The sequence below is a fragment of the Callithrix jacchus genome, chromosome 6 (assembly GCF_049354715.1).
Source record: "Callithrix jacchus isolate 240 chromosome 6, calJac240_pri, whole genome shotgun sequence".
Lineage (NCBI taxonomy): Eukaryota > Metazoa > Chordata > Mammalia > Primates > Cebidae > Callithrix > Callithrix jacchus.
In genome coordinates, this window is record NC_133507.1 from 121,238,551 (window position 1) to 121,256,999 (window position 18,449).

Below are 18,449 nucleotides of genomic sequence, written 5' to 3' on the forward strand. Positions count from 1 at the left end.
ACTTTTGTAGAATTTCACCTTCTGGACTCTTCTAGATTGCATTTAAATTTACATTTTCCCCTCATTTATTGGGGTCAGGCGTATTTAGATAATACATCCATGTACTAGGAGTATCTTCATGAAACTCACTGATAAGAAATTAGATGTGTAGAAAGCAGGCATTGGAAACAGATGATGGATACTGTGGTCTAACATCCCACCAAATACAGGAATTTTTTCCACATTATCCCAGTTGCCATTTGAACTAGCCAGAAACGAGGAGTTTGTTCAACGTTTTATGATGCCAAGAAATGCTAATGACAGTAGTCTGCAATGCTTCTAGACCTTAAGCCCCTTTTGATTTGGACTTTGTGTTATTTGTGATTGGACCAATTCTTCATCAAACACAGGTGGACACAGATATTTGTAAAACCTCTTCCCCAGTGGTGTACTGAAATCTGCCTCCCTACAGCTTCCCTGTTGGTCTTCCATCTGCATTTTGAATGCCGCAGGATAAATATGTACCTTCTGTGTGGTCGCTCTTCAAATATTTGACCACAGTTATTGTATATCCTTCTTGAAGTCCTCTCCTTTCAGGGTTATGCAGTTCTAGTTCTCCTTTTTTTTGGAGACAGATTCTCACTTTGTTTCCCAGGCTGGAGTGCAGTGGCACAGTCTCGGCTCACTGAAGCCTCCACCCACTGTGTTCAAGTAATTCTCCTGCCTCAGCCTCCCAAGTAGCTGAGACTACAGGGGAGTGCAACCACAACCTGCTAATTTTTGTGTTTTTAGTAGAGACATGGTTTCACCATGTGGGCCAGGTTGGTCTAGGACTCCTCACCTCAAGTGATCCACCTGCCTCGGCCTCTCAAAGTGCTGGGATTACAGGCATGAGCCACTGTGCCTAGCAGTTCTAGTTCTCATAACTGATAGCTCTCATCCTGTTAAAATTCTTCTGGGTGCCCATCACTCTGTTGATGTCATCTTAAAAATGAGGCATCTGGCCAGGCGCAGTGGCTGACGCCTGTGATCCGAGCACTTGGAAGGCTAGGGCGGGCCTATCACTTGAGGTCAGGAGTTCAAGACCAGCCTGGTCAACATGGTAAAACCCCATCTCTACTAAAAATACAAAAATCAGCTGAGCATGGGGGCATGCGCCTGTAATCCCAGCTACTCAGAAGACTGAGGCTGGAGAATCACTTGAACCCCAAAAGTGAAGGTTGCAGTGAGCCAAGATCGTGACACTGCACTCCAGTACTCCAGCCTGGGCAACAGAGCAAGACTCCACCTCAAAAAAAAAAAAAAAAAGAAAAAAAAAAGAAGGCATCTTCAATGCAATAGCCTACTCCTGACTGAGTACTTACTCTGAACAGTAGAAAACACCAGGCTGCTATTACACCCCTGATCAGGGGCATCCTTCTTTTATTAATCTAGTCAAATATTGTGTGGGCTTCCCTTATAAATCGGGAACAGTACATTGTTTGTTCATATACGACTTCAAAGAAAGCTTCCAAGGCTTTTTTCTTAACAATTACTACAAAGCCAGATCTCCTTTGTTCTTTACTTAAGCAATGAATCATGTGTGCCTACTTAGAGGACTTTACATACATTTATCCTTCTAAATTTTTTCTCTTTTGTCAAACTATTTTTCTTCTTTATCGACAGCTTTGAATTCTAAAATGTTTAAATTCAACATATTAGTAATATTAGACTTTTACTTATTTATCATTTGCACATTTGGGAATATTACTTTGTCATTGATAAAATATTGACCAAGATAGGCCAAAGGTAGAGCCATGTAACATTCTGCAAGGGAATTATTAACATCAGTATGTGAATTTGGTTAGTTTTGTTTTCTCTTTAAACTAGTTTGGCAGTCTTTCATTTATGTTTACTTTCTTGTCCAAGAGCACAGAGTCAGGGAAAGACTTAGTCAAATGTCTTAGTAATGAAATCATTATTGGTCCACTTATTGCCATTTAGTAGAACCCCTATGATAAAGAATAAGATTCATTAGAGTAATTTTTAGATTGCATTAATTTTTCTTTTGAAAAATTTCTTGAAAAAGCTATCTAAATCACCTTATTTTTAATGTATCTAAGAGAAAATAACTTTGTAAAATAAAATCAAACTTCACCTATGATTTCAACTCATATAACTTGTTTGGTTCAAAGGAATTGCTATGTAATACATCATTCCATTCTCTTTACGGAATCATTGCTCTTAAAAAGAATTGGTGGAGTGACAGGAAATTACTCCTTAGGTGTCACTCCAACACATCATGGGACAGAGAGTCGTCAGGCTGAGGCATGTCCAAACAGCGTGCCAGCCTGTGTAGATGGCTCCGTGACAGTATCACTAACATGACCATGACAGAGAGAGTTCTGATGGCATTGTGTCACTAATGGATGTGTTTTCACTAAGCTGAAAATTCTGTATTATTTGACAAGAGGTTTATTTTTCCTCCCACACAAATTCTCTGACTCTCATATTAATGTCAAGTATCTGTCAAGTAACACATATGGCACTTTCTGCACTGTATTTTATTGTACTCGTGTACAAAATAGTTTTTAAAAAACATTTTCTCTGCCTTGGACTAGATAGAAAAAAAATTAAAAGAATAGTATTCTTAAGAAACACAAATCTAGACTATATCAAGGAATAAATGATTGCTTTTAAAAAATACTAATATTTGTCTCATACTTTATATTTTTCAAAGTACTATCATGCATTTTCTTTTTTGAAAGAAATTCTGATTGTAAAAATAATAATACTCTTTGAATTTGGAAGCTACTGAAATGGATAAAAAATTAATTAAAAGTCAACTAAAATTCTACTTCTCAGAGATTGTCACTGTTAGCATTTGGTGTTTCCCTTTCAGATGTGCATTTGTGTAAGGTTGTGAGTGTGCGCACATGTGTATATTTGTGTGTTTTAAATACACAGGACATTTGTCCTGAAGAATCAGCATGACATAGTTGGTAAAGGACTCTGGAATCAGGCACTTGGAGATTTCAGCTCTGGTTATATGACTTATGTAGTGACTCTGAATTCCTTAAACTCTCTAAATCTTAGTTTCTACTTCTATAAAATGGGGATAATAATGCTATATATCTAGTAGGCTTATTGTAAAAATTAATAAGATAATGCAAATAAAGTACATAACATGGAGCAAACGTGAACTATTTTTATTATACAGGTTTTCTTTTCTGCTTTCTTCACTTAAATTCTAGGGTAAAAATTTCCTTATCATAAAACATTATTTGAAAAATATTTAGACTAACTCCATAAACATGAATATACCTTATTGTTATTACCCTATGGGTAAACAATTTCCAATTCATTATGATCACAAAGAACACCACTGCTACTATTCTTTACATTATGCTTTGTGAATAGACAACAGATTCGAAATGAATTACTAATGGCATTTTATGGACAGGCAGAATAAAACTAACAATTCTTTAGCATCTATTAGTGTGCCGGGTTACATGCTAGGTTCTTTACAGGAAAATTCTCTTTTAACTTTTAGAACTCCTTCGAGGTAAGAGTCCGTTACGCCCATTTTTCAGATGACAGAGCGCTGAGAGGAGATAAGTTGTTTGCTCAAGGTCACCGAGAGATAGTGGTAGTAGAGATGGTGTTTGAAGGCAGCATCGCATTTCAAAGCTTAACGCTTTTTCCATTCTGGCATGTGGTTCGTGCCTATCTTTTTGAGGCTGGCAGAATGAATAGTTAGCATTGTGCCTTCTACAAAATGTCACTTGGTGCCACATGAAAGATGGGACACTTGGCTGGAACGCTTGACTTACTCAATATAGTACCTCTTGCGTGTGTGTGTTGTTATATGTTTTGGAATCAAGCCTCATTAAAATAAGGTGTTAACTAAAGGAAATGAAGCACTGGTATGATTATTTGATGAAAGGAAATCTTGAGGAAGAAAGTATTTATTGAGTCGTTAATATAAAACCCTTCTTTGTTTTAGTTGTAAGGACTAAGCCAGAATCACTGTCTCCTAGGAATCAGGGTATTTCACATAAGTCAGTTTAGGAATTAAGCAATAACAGCAGCCAAAGTAAATTGATGCTGTCAAAGGAACTGTATGTTTCATTACTTGTATGTTAGGGGTTGAATGGAACAAAATACCTATTTAGAGCTGTAATAATTGCTATAGGTATAAGCGTAAGTATATGAGAGACATAAAGTATACTAGGATAAGCCCCCAAAGAATTACTTGGTGAACTGACAAGTTGTCTTTAAAAAGTCAGCCATTTGGAACATTTCTCTTGGCAGCTCTCAAATCTGACTTGCAGCGTGTGCTGTGGCAGCCAATTTTGTAGGAAAAATGCATAATTAATGTGAAGATCAAGGTACAGGTATTGCCAGTCAGTACCTAACACACAGTTTCTTAGAACAAAGGAACAATTGAAGTTGTCTTTTAATAGGGTAATCCTGGTTTGTCATTTTGTGGGTTTCAATTCTTAGTAAAAATAGGGGGAAAAATCCAACTCTAGGAGTAATGTTTCATATCTGAGAAGTACTTTGTTGTAGAGTTTATAACCAACTATCGTCTAGTCAAGAAAGCTACGTTTGGTTTTTGAAATCTCAAATTTTTATAGCCTTTGAGCTCACATATCTTTGTCTTAGAATTATTCTGGTTTTCCTTCAGTCATTTTTTTTTTTTTTTTTTGAGACGGAGTTTCGCTCTTGTTACCCAGGCTGGAGTGCAATGGCGCGATCTCGGCCCACCGCAACCTCTGCCTCCTGGGTTCAGGCAATTCTCCTGCCTCAGCCTGCTGAGTAGCTGGGATTACAGGCACGCGCCACCATACCCAGCTAATTTTTTTTGTATTTTTAGTAGAGACGGGGTTTCACCATGTTGACCAGGATGGTCTCGATCTCTTGACCTCGTGATCCTCCCGCCTCGGCCTCCCAAAGTGCTGGGATTACAGGCGTGAGCCACCGCGCCCGGCCCTTCCTTCAGTCATTTTAGCTTTTGCAAGGGAGAAACAGTGTCACTCATGGCCCCAGGGCCAAAAAGGTTTTGAATCTTGCTGGAACATGACCACCAACTTGGCCTGTTGGTACTAGCAAGTTAAATTTGAGCTTACTGTGCAACTAGTGAATAGTTAGAACTGTGAACAGAGAATTAGGTATGGAATCTGCAGGTTGGATTACAGCATGGCTCCATTGTGTGGTAGCTGTCTACCCCTGGGCAAACAGCTTTCCTATCCCTGAGCGTCCTCAGTTCTCAAATGGAGATAAGGACTGCTGTATAGTCAGAGATCATTTGGAGGGTCAGCTGTATTGAGCAAACCATTGGTTCACCCAAAAGTTTGCTTATGATTTGTTTCTAAGTTGTTAATTAATGGCTACAGGTCACCCCCACTTCAAGGATGAGTCAATTTACTGTTTAAAATATTTACAAATGAAGCATGGAAATATTTGAAAAATATATGTAAAAATATACAACTCCTGGGGCAAACCTCACCAGACCCTTTTAACTCTGCTTAAACTTTATCCAGTAATAATGGGACAGGCCCTTTATCTGCCTTGGAAACCCCTGGTGCCTACCTTAGAGTCTCTCAAAATTTGGAAGCTCACACCCAGGACATATTCCTCTAATGAGGGAGGGGGGCCTTTTGACTTCAATAGGTGGTTCTTTTGAACACAGTAAAGACCTTTATAGAAATAGGCATTTAGATCTATTATGTTGTTTTAAGATAAAACCAAAACTGGTATTTGATGCATATTTTACCCTTCAAAAAGAAAGGCTCAGAGAAAAAGACTCTAAGGTAGAAAAAATATCTTGAAAATTATAGGCAACTCATTGATTATTAAAGTAATCCCAGTGCTGGAGGAGGGAAAGAAAGGGAAAGGGAATTTGGGAGCTTTGACACTGGCTAGTGTCTGTGCAAGCTTTTCAGAGGTCTCTCTTGGTTTTCCCCCCCAGTGCTGGTGGTGTAGGGAAAAGCTCAGAAACTGCTTCTGGGTCTGACTGCAAGAGAGTAAATCCCAACCCTGGGGCTGCACTGACTCTCTTATCCTGGGCTGCTATGTTCTGATCTCCCTGGCTTTTATGGCCTCCCAGGCAGCCATGATGGGTCACCCTTTATCTTAGTCCCTTAGGAGGACAGGATTTTCTCATTGGCCACCCTTGCTTGGTCTATACTGTAGGACCTTGAAGGTGTTTCAGGCAATGAATGGTTGAAATGTCTCTGGAGTTCCTGAGGGATGGGAATGTGTGAGCTAAGTGCTGGACATTTTAGACAAGCTTCTATGACTGCTTAGCAGTAGGGAGCCCACCCAAGGCTCACTGGTCTCAGGACTCTCTGAGCATGCCAGGTGGCGAGGGTCAACATGCTTGCCATTCTCATTTGGTATCAATTTCTAAATTTTATTTCTCCTTTGACACGGAAAACTATTCTGAATTTCCCTTCTTTGCTTTAGTACTAAAGCTTTCATTGGGCTCATCAGCTATTTCCTGAGTGTCTGCTCTGCACCGGGCACTGTGAGAGGAACAAAGGGGAATCAGGCCTTGAAAGGAAAAAATGTGCATGCCTTAGGTAAAAAACAAGATGTGTCTTCAGAGTTGAGAGAAGGGAGAGCTGAAGACTTGATGATTTTTTTTTCTGTTGTACTTTCTATACAGTAAATTGTACTAAATAAAAATTTATACTAATATCCATATATGTAGCAAATTCCATCATAATGCAAGTCTCTGTTATCCAGCGACTTATACAAGTATCCGTAGAACACAATTCCAATACAGCAGAAGAGTTTGGAGAGTCCCATGGAGTGAGCTGAAATGGGATTTGACCTATATATTAAGCTTTTCATGATTTTGATATTTTTCATTTCTATGTGTCAACAAATACCTGACTTGATATTAAAGCCAGTTAAATCAATATTTCTTGCTGTAGTCAAGGTATAGCAACATATATCCAAGGGCAACATCTCCCCAGCATCCATATTTAGTTGAATATATATATTTTATTATAAACCTAACTGACTGAACTGCCTTCAGAGAAATAGGATGAAAACATCAACATAGCTACCATAAAAAGAGAAAAGCCAGAGAATCTATAATCTGGTACATTACCCCTCATTTAAGCAATTCCATAATTTATTTTGCTTTCTTTAATCACAAGGAATGACAACATGGAAAGTATTTTTATTGTGATAGCTGTGGTTTCTTTCTCTATTCTCAAGTAGAGCTGCTTTAATCCTTCTTCCAAATCTTGTCCCAATCGGGGGATTTCTGAGTAGGTGCATGTGAGCAAAGTAGCAGGTACAGGTGAACCTGAGAGTCTTGGGGCATAGGAATTTTTGTTTTTTAAGACAGAGTCTCACTGTCTTACCCAGGCTGGAGTGCAGTGGTGCCATCTTGGCTCACTGCAGCCTCCATCTCCCAGGTCTCAGGTTCAAGTAATTCTCCTGTCTCAGCCTCCTGAGTAGTTGGGACTACAGGTATACACCACCATGCTGGGCTAATTTTTGTATTTTTACAAAATATTTCACCATGTTGGCTAGGCTGGTCTCTAACTCCTGGCCTCAAGTGATCTGCCTGCCTCAGCCTCCCAAAGTACTGGGATTACAGGCATGAGCCATTGCCCCTGGCTGGAATGTAGGAATCTAATAATCAAATAATTGTAATGGGAAGGAGAGTGGAGCAGAAGCCCATTTCTACTTACTCCTTCTCTGAATTTTTAATGGTTTGATGATTTCTGGAAGTTACCTATTCCAAACTCAGTATTTCTAAAAACAAATAGTCTGATGCATCAGTTTGTAAACACTAACACATTTATTTACTGTGTGTTATCAGAAAAGCCTCCCTTATCTTCCGTGTGTTCTTTGACTAAATGAGTACTTAATATTTGTTGGGCACCTGCTTTGTGCTAAGCACTTAAAATATCTCACCTCTCACAGGCAAAATGATGCTCAAGGCACATGTTGTGGTTTCTATTTTCCAGATAAATGTGAGACTTAAGCTGCTAAGTAACTTATCAAAGGGTACCAAGGTAGAAAGAGTATAGTCTGAGGCTTGAACCCAAGTTTGTCTGATTCCAAAACCTTTTCACATATTTTTAGTGATAGAGTCTTGCTGTGTTGCCCAGGCTGGAGTGCAGTGGCTGTTTACAGATGCAATCATAGCATACAATAGCCTTGAATTCTGGGCAAAAGCGATCCTCCTGCCTCAGCCTCCCAGGTAGCTGGAGCTACAAGTGCTTGCCACCATGCCCAGCTCCTTTTCACTTTTTTAAGGCTGTTTTCCATAATATATTCTGAGATTGAAAAAAATATTCAAATTGTTAAAGTAGTACATACTCATTTTAGAAAGTTTAGAAAGCAGAGAAAAATATTAAGAAGAAGAAAAATTACCTATAATCCTTCACCCTAGGGATTATCACTACCGAAATTTCAATTTTATTCTTTCTAAGCTTAAGAAAGCTATTTATCCAGGCTGGGCGCAGTGGCTCACGCCTATAATCCCAGCACTTTGGGAGGCTGAGGCGGGTGGATCACGAGGTCAAGAGATCAAGACCATCCTGGTCAACAACGTGAAACCCCATCTCTACTAAAAATACAAAAATTAGCTGGGCATGGTGGTGTGTGCCTGTAGTCCCAGCTACTCGGGAGGCTGAGGCAGGAGAATTGCTTGAACCCAGGAGGTGGAGGTTGCGGTGAGCCGAGATCACGCCATTGTACTCCAGTCTGGGTGACAAGAGGGAAACTCCATCTCAAAAAAAAAAAAAGAAAAGAAAAAAGAAAACTATTTATCCAAATGAGCATTGTTCCTCAAAGTTGTCCTCTTTGAGGCTTATGCATGTACTCCAACAATGTTGCCATTGCATAAAATAATTGGGAATCCCTTTCAAGCCAGTTTAGGAACTAACTTTTGTATAGACTCTCATGCACAGGTTACTTTGATAGAAACATAGTAAAAGACAATATATCTGCTACCTGAAAACCTGTCAAAATAACACATGATATATTTGACCATTCTTTTTTTTTTTTTTCTGAGACAAAGTCTGGCTCTGTCGGCCAGGCTGGAGTGCAGTGATGCAATCTCACCTCACTGTAACCTGCAACCTCTTCCTCCCTGGTTCAAGTGATTTTCCTGCATCAGCCTCTCAAGTAATGGGATTACAGGCATGCGCCACCATGCCTGGCTAATTTTTGTATTTATTTAGTTTTTTTTAGTAGAGACCAGGTTTTACCATGTTGGCCAGGCTGGTCATAAACTCCTGACCTGAGGTGATCCACCCTCCTTGGCCTCCCAAAGTGCTGGGAAACATGCATGAGCCCCCATGCCCAGCCCTGTTTGACCATCCTGTACCTTCTAAAATCCTTTGCTGCAAATATTTGGTCATCCTATTAAAAATGCCATCATTGAACTGGGCGTGGTGGCTTACATCTATAATTCCAGCACTTTGGGAGGCCAAGGTGGGCAGATCATTTCAGGTCAGGAGTTTGAGACAAGCCTGGCCAACTTAGTGAAACCCTGTCTCTACTAAAAATACAAAAATTTGCTGAGTGTGATGGTGCGTGTCTGTAATCCCAGCTACCCAGGAGACTGAGGCAAGAGAATCACTTGAACCTGGGAGGCAGATGTTGCAGTGAGCCAAGATCATACCACTGTACTACATCCTAGGTGACAGAGTGAGACTCCATCTCAAAAAAAAAAAAAAGTTATCATTGCCTTCTCTGAGTCATAAATATCTTGTGCTGACTTCTATTGTAGTAGGAGATGGAATTTACCAAAATGCTGCTTCTTCCCATGTCGAAGATTGATGGATATTTTGGGGACTGTTTAAAAGTCTTTATTAAAAATTTAATCCATAAATGTTTAATATCTCATATGACAACTCATGTTATTTATTACTTTGTCAACACAACAATCTTTGCCTTTTGTGGGTCATAAAGAAAATTAGGAAATTGTTTTTGTCAAAAGTCTGAAAAGCATATTTTAAAATCAATTTCTTTTTAATGTAAGTATTACACTCACTAAATTATTCCCCTCCAAGGAGTTTTTGTGAAAGCAAATGTATCTAGGTGAGACGAACTGATCTTTAAATAAGGTCAGTTGCTTTTGTGTAGGAGTAAATGTTTCCCGTAGAAGCAGGCACATGCACACACACACACAAGATTGCTATCAAAATAACCATTGGTTTACTTTATTAAAGTCAAGAAAGTCAATTAATTAAGTACCAGCTGTGTTCTTGTCACTTCGGTTTGTTGCATACAACACTACTAACTTTTAGAAAACAAATCTAACTTCCAGCCAGGCATCCCATTGTTTGTCTTGTTTCTGCCTTATTTTTCACAGACATTCTTACCCTCCCCATCTGCTTAGCATGGTACTCCACCTTTTCTCAGACTGCTGGGCACCTGGGGATGTGGATCCTGGATTTTAGAGTGGTGCAGATTGGGGCAAACCCAGTGTGTGCAGTTGTCCTTAGGGCTACATTCTTGCCTTGTCTTCTGGTTGCCAAGATCTCATAGGATGAGAATTCACCATGCTTATGGACATCATTACAAAGTGTAGGCTGTGTTCTGTGTTATATCTTTGGCACTATTCATGGTGTTTAACATTGTGTTCAGTCAGTGTTTGTTGGCTAAGTGAAGGGTTATTTTTTCAAAACTGGACTGGTAGGGAGAAAAAGTTACTCCAAAAGAAAGTCACAGTTTTAAAACAGAATCTCAGGGCTTAAAGCCTTTAGGTCAATCCTCTCATTTAAAGATGAAGCCCAGAAAGGTCAGCTGGCTTGGAGAAGGTCACCCAGAGAGTTGGTGCCAGAGCCAGGAACAGCATCCGTGTCCTGAGACCCTCATCCCCTTCTTTGCAGCGCCTCCCTCGTGGTCATTCTTTAGTCATTTTGTGGAGCTCAATCTTCTGAGTTTTGTAGGACCAGTTAGCAGAGCCTTTGAATCCCCACACAGTGCTCAGCAGAGCAATAGAGACATAGGCATTCTTAAGAAACATGTGCACTGATGAGTGAGTGAGTGAGTGAGTGACTGATTGGTTGACTTATGACCTTAGTACCCATCTTTCTGCCTAAGTGATTACTGGTTGAATAGTGAGTTCTTTGGGATTGTGTGTACTTTATAGGGTATCTTTTGGAGAGGAGAGATTAAGAATAGCCCAGGCTCTGGGACTTGATTGCCACAGTTACATTTTCATGAGACAGGTGATTTGATCTCTCTGGTGCCTCATTTTCTAATACCTATAAAGTGCCAGTGATACCAGGACCCTCCTCAGAGTATTGAAGGGTTAGCCTATGTGAAGTCCTAGAGCAATGCTAGATATTTCCTAAGCTGGCAATAAATGTTGGCTATTGTTGGTGTTATTAAAATATCACTAGTATATGGTAGGCGGTGTGCTAAATGCATTGCATATGTTATATAGCATCAAGTCAACAACTTTGTGAGGAAGGTACTATTATTATCCCCATATTACAGCTGAATAAACTGCGGCACAGAGGGGTTACTCTCCCTGCTCAGAGTTACAGAGCTGTAAAGTCATGGGTGAGGACAAATTCTCTGTCTGCCTGACTCGAGATCCTGTGCTTGGGTTTTGAATGTGATGGGAAATGGGTGGTGTGGCTAGTAATTTGAGACCTGCCTGAATTCCCAAATTTCCATTTTTCCTAGGGCACTTCAGAACCCAGGCTGCTTTCAGGAACATTTCTGTGGACTCCCAGGTGAGTAGAGATGGTCCTTCCCTCTCCATGACCTCCTCCTGCTGCCATGGCCAGCTGTCCCTACACCTGCAGCTGACACCTGGGAGCCTTGTGACAGCCTTTGGCAGCCTCAGCTGCCTCTCAGGGCTCAACACCAGAGTTCTCTTTTAGAGTGTGTTGACTGAAGTTACTCCTGATAGGGCAGTGGGGTCTGGTGGATGTGAGTCGGTCCTACGCCACCCACATACCCCTTCCCCACTTGCCTTGTCATGTCTATGGATATGTTTAGATTAACTTCATGCATATGAAATATTTTGAAGTACCAAAAAAAAAAATAGAACTTTTACAGACATTCTTGTGATTTAAAAAAGAATTATGGCTAAGAGCGGTGGGCTCTGGAGCCAGACTGTCTGGCTTTCCCTCCTCACACTGATGGCCACTTTTGCTCTCATTGTCATTCTTGTTGAAGAACGTGCTCCCGTGATTACAGAAGTCTGACTTGGAATTGGCAGTGTTCAGTCAGCATTGACTAGGAGTTGGATGCAGACTCCTGAGCCAGACAGCCTGGCTCTGCTTCCTGCATCTGCTGCCTAATAATTGTGCAGTCTTTGCATGTGACTTACTTCTCTGAGCCTCAGTTTCCTCTTCTCTAAGATGGGATAATTATACCCATCTTGCAGAATTGTCGAGATGTTTTTAAGCTCATGTATGCAAGACAAACTTACACAAAACTGACATTCAATAAAACGGTAACTGTTATTGTTATCAGTATTGGTATTTGAACAGGTGTATTGAAAGTATTTGCTGAACAGAAAGCATGTTGGTTTAGGTCCATACTTTCCCTGAAAGCATTTTTATTATTATCATTTTTTTATTTTTCCCATCAGTGATCTTGTTTAAATCAATTTACTTAACAAGCCACATATTCCTTGTGGAAAGATCATCCTTGGTCCAGACCCTGTCAAATAATCATAAATTCCAAATTGAGATAGTCCAAATTAATGAGGTCTTATTGCCTCCTGGATTTTTCCACTAACGTTTAATATAAACTTGATTTTTTTCCCCATAAATGCAAAACTTTAGTGATAAGTAAAACTTTAGTGTAACTTTTTGAAAAGAGCCATAAACATTGGTGGGAGTTGGTTGTTTTCCATGAATGGAATAGAATATTTTACTTCCTCATGTTTGAATCACAGCGAAAGCACTTTCTAGTTGTTTAAAGAGAATCAGTATAGAAACAACTGGTTGATTTTCTGTCTCTCTGTCTCCATACACATATGTGCATGCACAGGGGCACACACTGCTTAGTTTTCCTTTGGTTAGGCAGCTGAACAGTTGCTATGTAAATCCTGGCAGCCATCAGACAAGCAAGGGCACAATCAATTCATGTTTTCTTGAAACATATACCAAATAAATAAAAACTCTGATTATTCCGCTGGAAGGCAACAGCTTGATGGAAAGATGTACTAATTGAAAACAATTCTGATCATATTTTTGTCAGGAGAATGAGATGCCTCCAGCTGTCTGTCACTAATCATATTAGAGGTGGAAAGCAGTAATGTTTTACCCTGGAAAAGATTGCTCTAATCGTGTGTTGGAATGCTACTTGTATGGGCTGCTTATTCCAGAACAGTGACATTAGACATTCCTTCTGTAACTGGTCTTGCCAGTTGGTAGTAGTCTAAACCATATGCCACATGAGCACACTTTAGGAATTTTCTAATTACAGCTCAAAGGCTTTACTTTTATCTTTTTATGCTTGTACTGCAGACATCACTGATTGAAAATGATTTCTCCCTCAGCATAATCCTATTGCCAGCAGTTATGAAAGACTATTGGAAGATGGTAAATGAAGCCCGTGATAACTGAAGAGGTATCTGAACTCATTAGAAAGAGGCCTGTCCCATGTGGACACATAAGCCATATAAATCCATTTTAATTGTGAGCTGTTACACTTATCTGGTCATGTTTATTTTGGATGCAAGTGCCAAAGCTGGATTTAGACCAGAATTCCAGATCTTCGAGTTCTAATGACTAATTTGGGTATCCACTGAATCCCTTAATTCATTTCTTAATTTTTTCTCCCAGAATTAGAGAGTTGCTTGGTTACAATCATTTTCACAAATTTCCCATAGATCAAAATAAATGTACATAGATGTTTTTCCCCCTAGAATTCACATTTTGCTCTGATCTTAACTACTATTATTGTTATCAAGATAAGACAATAACAATAAAACTAACATTTTGCAAGGTAGTAGGGCATAGACCGAGCAATGATTTTGAGTTCCAACTGAGCTACTTCCAGCAGTGGGACCTTGGCCAAGTTATCCCCGCTCTCTGTGCATCGTTTTCTACTTGTAAAATGGGACAAATGAGAGTATTCACGTCATCAGGTTCTTTTAATGACTAAACAAGCCCATAGCCCATATATGTAAAGTATATGTAGGCTGGTATGTGGAAAGTCCTGGCACAATAAAAAATCTTAGTTATTATGTAGTTATTGGTAAGACAATGGGAGACCAGAGGCAGATTTTGCTGGTACCATAGTATTGTCACCTAAGTGTGTCCCATTTCTACAGTCACTTGGAGAACACTTACAATGGTAATGAAAACACTGGAGACTCTGAATTTGGAGCTAGTCTCTGTTATTTATACTTGTACTCCTTAGTTTGGCTACAGAAATAACATTTTTTGTCTTTCCAGGCTCGATCAGTGTTAACTTGGAACTCTTGTGGTGCAAAATTCCTTTAAAATTTGAACATTTTGTTCTCTCAGTATGTACAATATTAGCCCTCATTAAGAGGAAAAATTTGATTACAATATGTAAAATGTGTGTACGTGTGTGTGTGTGTGTGTGTGTGTGTGAGAGAGAGAGAGAGAGAGAGAGAGAAGGGAGAGATAGAGAGGAAAGAGTGATTTGAAGGAATCAGCTTTAGTAAGTTCACTAAGTTTACAAGGTTTTTGTTGTTTTTTTTTTAGAGGCAGGGTCTCACTCTGCTCACTGTGTCACCTGGGTTGGAGCACAGTGGCACCAACACGGCTCACTGAACCTTCAACCTCCTGGGCTAATGCGATGATTCTCTTGCCTCAGCCTCTGGTGTAGTTGGGACCACAGGTGCTAATTTTTTGATTTTTTTGTAGAGATGAGGGTCTCACTTTGTTGCTCACACTGGTCTTGAACTGCTGGGCTTAAGTGATCCTTCTACCTTAGCCTCCCACAGTGGTGAGATTACAGGTGTGAGTCACCATGCCTGGCCCAAACTATTTTTTAATACAGTAAAATTCATTTATTGTCATGGCTTGGATTTAGTGAATGTGTAGGAGTGGAAGTCTACTCAGAGATAAATCTAGTAATTTAATGAAGTTTCCTCATAGCTTTGTAAGAGTTAGTTAATTACGGACTCTTAATTCATTGCCAAAAGAATGAATTACTGGAAATCATTAGGTTTTTTTTTTTTTTAAACTAAGTTAACTGCGTGTGTGTGTGTGTGTGTGTATCTATGTATTCTAGAGAAATATATACTTATATGCATCCAGAGACATGGAAAATATTCTCTGTCAGTAGGAGACTAGATGAATAAATTGTGGTGTAATCATATGCTGGAATACTATACAGCAGTAAAATAATGAACTAGAGCTATACACAATAACATGAATGTATCCCACAGACATAATGTTGAAAGACAGAAGACATGGGCTGGGTTTGGTGGCTTATGCCTGTAATGCCAGCCCTCTGGGAGGCTGAGGCAGGGGGTTGCTTGAGTCCAGGAGTTCAAGACCAGCCTGGGCAACATGATGAATCCCTTCTCTACAAAAAATACAAAAAAAGAAAAAACAGAAAAACAAAAAAACCTTAGCTAGATGTGGTAGTGTGTGCCAGTAGTCCCAGCTACTTGGGAGGCTGAGCTGGGCGGATCAGTTGAACCCAGGAAGGGAAGGCTACAGTGAGTTGAGATCACACCACTGTACTCCAGCCTCGGTGACAGAGCAAGACCCTGTCTCAAAAAAAAAAAAAAAAGAGAGAGAGAGAGAAACAAAAGACACAAGATAACATCTCAGTCTTGTTAAGCAACAGACAAAAGTAAACTCTATTGCTAAGGTGTGTATATTCAAGTGGCTGAAGCAACAAAGGAAAGCAAGAAACTTATTACTGAAAGAATCAGATATCAAGATTCTGCTTACCTCTAAGTGAGGGAAGAGAAAGCACCCAGAGGGCTTCCAATGGCCCTGGCAGTATTGTGCGTTTTGACAGGGCTGGTAGTGACATGCACAAAATTAATGAATTTTTAAATGTACTTTTTTGTTAATGGGTTATAGTAATAATTTAAAAACTTAAAAAGATAAAGAAAGTAACTATCTCTTTGGCCTGGTTTAGTTCAGACCTTGTCCTGCCAGTTTTCAGTCTAGAGATTTCTATGATTATAACTGGCTCTTAGAAGTAAATGACTGTATCACTGCATGGCAAAGTGATCTCCACAGTGGGATATGCACCCCAGCAAGCACTTGAGAAGATTCATTTGGGTGGGAAAACAAATTGATTAGGACTTGCATTTACATTCATTTTGTTATCATGAAACATTACGGTAACTGATAGCAACTGTATTGACATTGGCACCGTCCTTGAGTCCACATGTCGAGTGGTCAGGTATCACCTGGGGCATAGGCAAGGTCTCCCGAGCAAAGAATCGGAGTGCCCAGCTCAGGGGCTGCCCAGTGGCTTCCCCACTGCTCCATCTGCCTTGGTTATATTGTGAAATATATTGTGCCTGGTCAACTGGATTTACAAATTCTGTATTTTAGTTTTAACAAAACCTAACAAGCTAGCAGAATCTTTAAATGATTCTGGAAATAATTCTTGACAAAAAGTTGAAGACAGTTTTAATTTTGCAAGCAAGAAGAGAATGGCAAAGCTTTGCATGAACCCTGTGTCAGCCACATTATGAGTTAATGACAGAGACCATTGAATCAAATCTGGCAAGAAGCTGGCCACCAAAATTTTATGTATCTGGAAAACTAAGGGATTTAGATTCACTGCGTTTAATCATGAACTTTGTTTTCTATGTATTGCCTTGAGATATTATGATTAGCAAACATTGTATCCATTCTGTCACCCTTTTTCCATGTTTTATAAGATTTATAACATATTTACACAATAATACATGGATATGAATTGTAAAAAAATAAAAAGACACATAGAAAACATGTGAGTTAAAGATAACTTGGATACTACTACTGCCATGTAGTTCAAAGGCTACTTACTGCTCATAGTTAAAATGTGTCAAAGAGTCTGCATACCACAGGCAGGTCATGATACCATTAAAATACCTCAATTTTTTTTCTCCTGTGAACCTATTAAAATGTATTTGATTGTGTCATAGCCATTTCTAAAATGTTGTGTACTGCTGTTCCTCATACCAAATGTGTATCCAATACATAGCATTTGTCCTACCAGGGCTTTTGCAATTACTTAAAATATTTCAAGGATGGAAATGATTTAAATGTTCATATGCCTGAAAAATTGATGAATAACTCCCAAAACAAGTTAAACATTGCTTTTAGTATTGCCCCTGACAAGTTCTAAATGTTAGTATATTGTCCCCTTTGGATCATTAATTATAAAGCCGCGAAGAGTGTTGATTCCTTGTTTTTCAAGCATATGTACATATGAAACAGCCAAATTTCATATTGTTCATACTTAGCGAAATTTCTTTCTGTTGAAAGAGAATTTCTTCCTTAGAGAAAGCAGACCACTGAAGAGACAGATATAGGAATAATGATCTTTAGTTTACTTAGCCTTGGTTTTCCACAGTGGTGTGTTACAATGTAATCTATAGTTCATCTTTCTAACCAATTCTCAATATATTATCAACCCAGTGACTCAAACTGTTTACAAGGATGATTTATTATTTGTCAGATTTTAAGCGCTAACCCATGAAATGTCAAACTTTTATCGGCAGCCATTGCAGGAAGGTTTGCAGGTGTCCTGACTAATGCTTTGAAAGACCAGCATTAGCAGTAAATCACAGCATACAAATATTTTTAATAAAGTATTGGAAAGGATTTTGCATTCTGGGTTCTCTAAGCTTTGGTATTTGGAAGTTAGTTATGTGGGAAATTAAAGGAATGAAATATTCTCAGGCTTTAACCTGGAACTTTGGGCCAGCCATAGTCAATAGCAAAAGCATCTTGGTAGCTTTGTTCTCCTAACCCTGAGATTTCTTGGCTATGGGAACTGACAGAATGCCAAGCATAGGCCTAATTGCATTCCTCGCTACTAAGAAAAAAAGTCTCAAAGGAATTTTCCTCTTCTTTCAAAGGAGTACCTGCTCATTTTCTGGGATAGCAAAATTGTTTATAAGATGTTTGCAAAACTTTCTGAAAAGTGAACTTGAAGAAGGCTTTGACAGTCAGTTGAGAGGCATGCATGGCTCACCTAGAGCAGTGGAGAGCCAGGGAGATGAAATTTAAAAAGTGAGAGAGATGTGGCTTTGTTCTCTAAGAGCTTGCTTGCTCCCTGATGCCAAGCTGATGGCTTCTCTTCTTTTTCTTTCTCTATGTTCTCCTCAAAGATTTAGCAAGATATTATATAAGATATTCAGCCGGCCCCATAATAGACTGCCAGCTGTGTAGGTTCTGCTTTGTTTACCAGTATTCCCTGTTCCGTGTCCATTGCCTAATACATAAGGCATATTCAGTTACTATTTGTTGAATGAACATATATACTCATATAGATCTATATATTGGTGATTAATTTATTAAGCCAGATATACTCTGGAACAAATTGAC

General features: G+C 39.3%; 1 protein-coding gene across 18 annotated transcripts in view; it reads left to right on the forward strand.

The window, feature by feature from the left end:
• Positions 1-18,449, forward strand: part of SPATS2L (spermatogenesis associated serine rich 2 like) — a 171,651-nt gene that overhangs the window by 12,792 nt on the left and 140,410 nt on the right. For 14 of the 18 annotated variants that reach the window (XM_035305244.3, XM_035305245.3, XM_035305247.3 and 11 more), the window contains one exon: positions 11,635-11,684. The exons of the other annotated variants lie outside the window; for them this stretch is intronic. Coding sequence is in view for 4 of the 14 variants with exons in the window: in XM_035305246.3 (XP_035161137.1) it covers positions 11,635-11,684 (50 nt within the window). In the remaining 10 variants the exon portion in view is untranslated. The remainder of the gene's footprint in view (positions 1-11,634; positions 11,685-18,449) is intronic. 18 annotated transcript variants of the gene reach the window in all.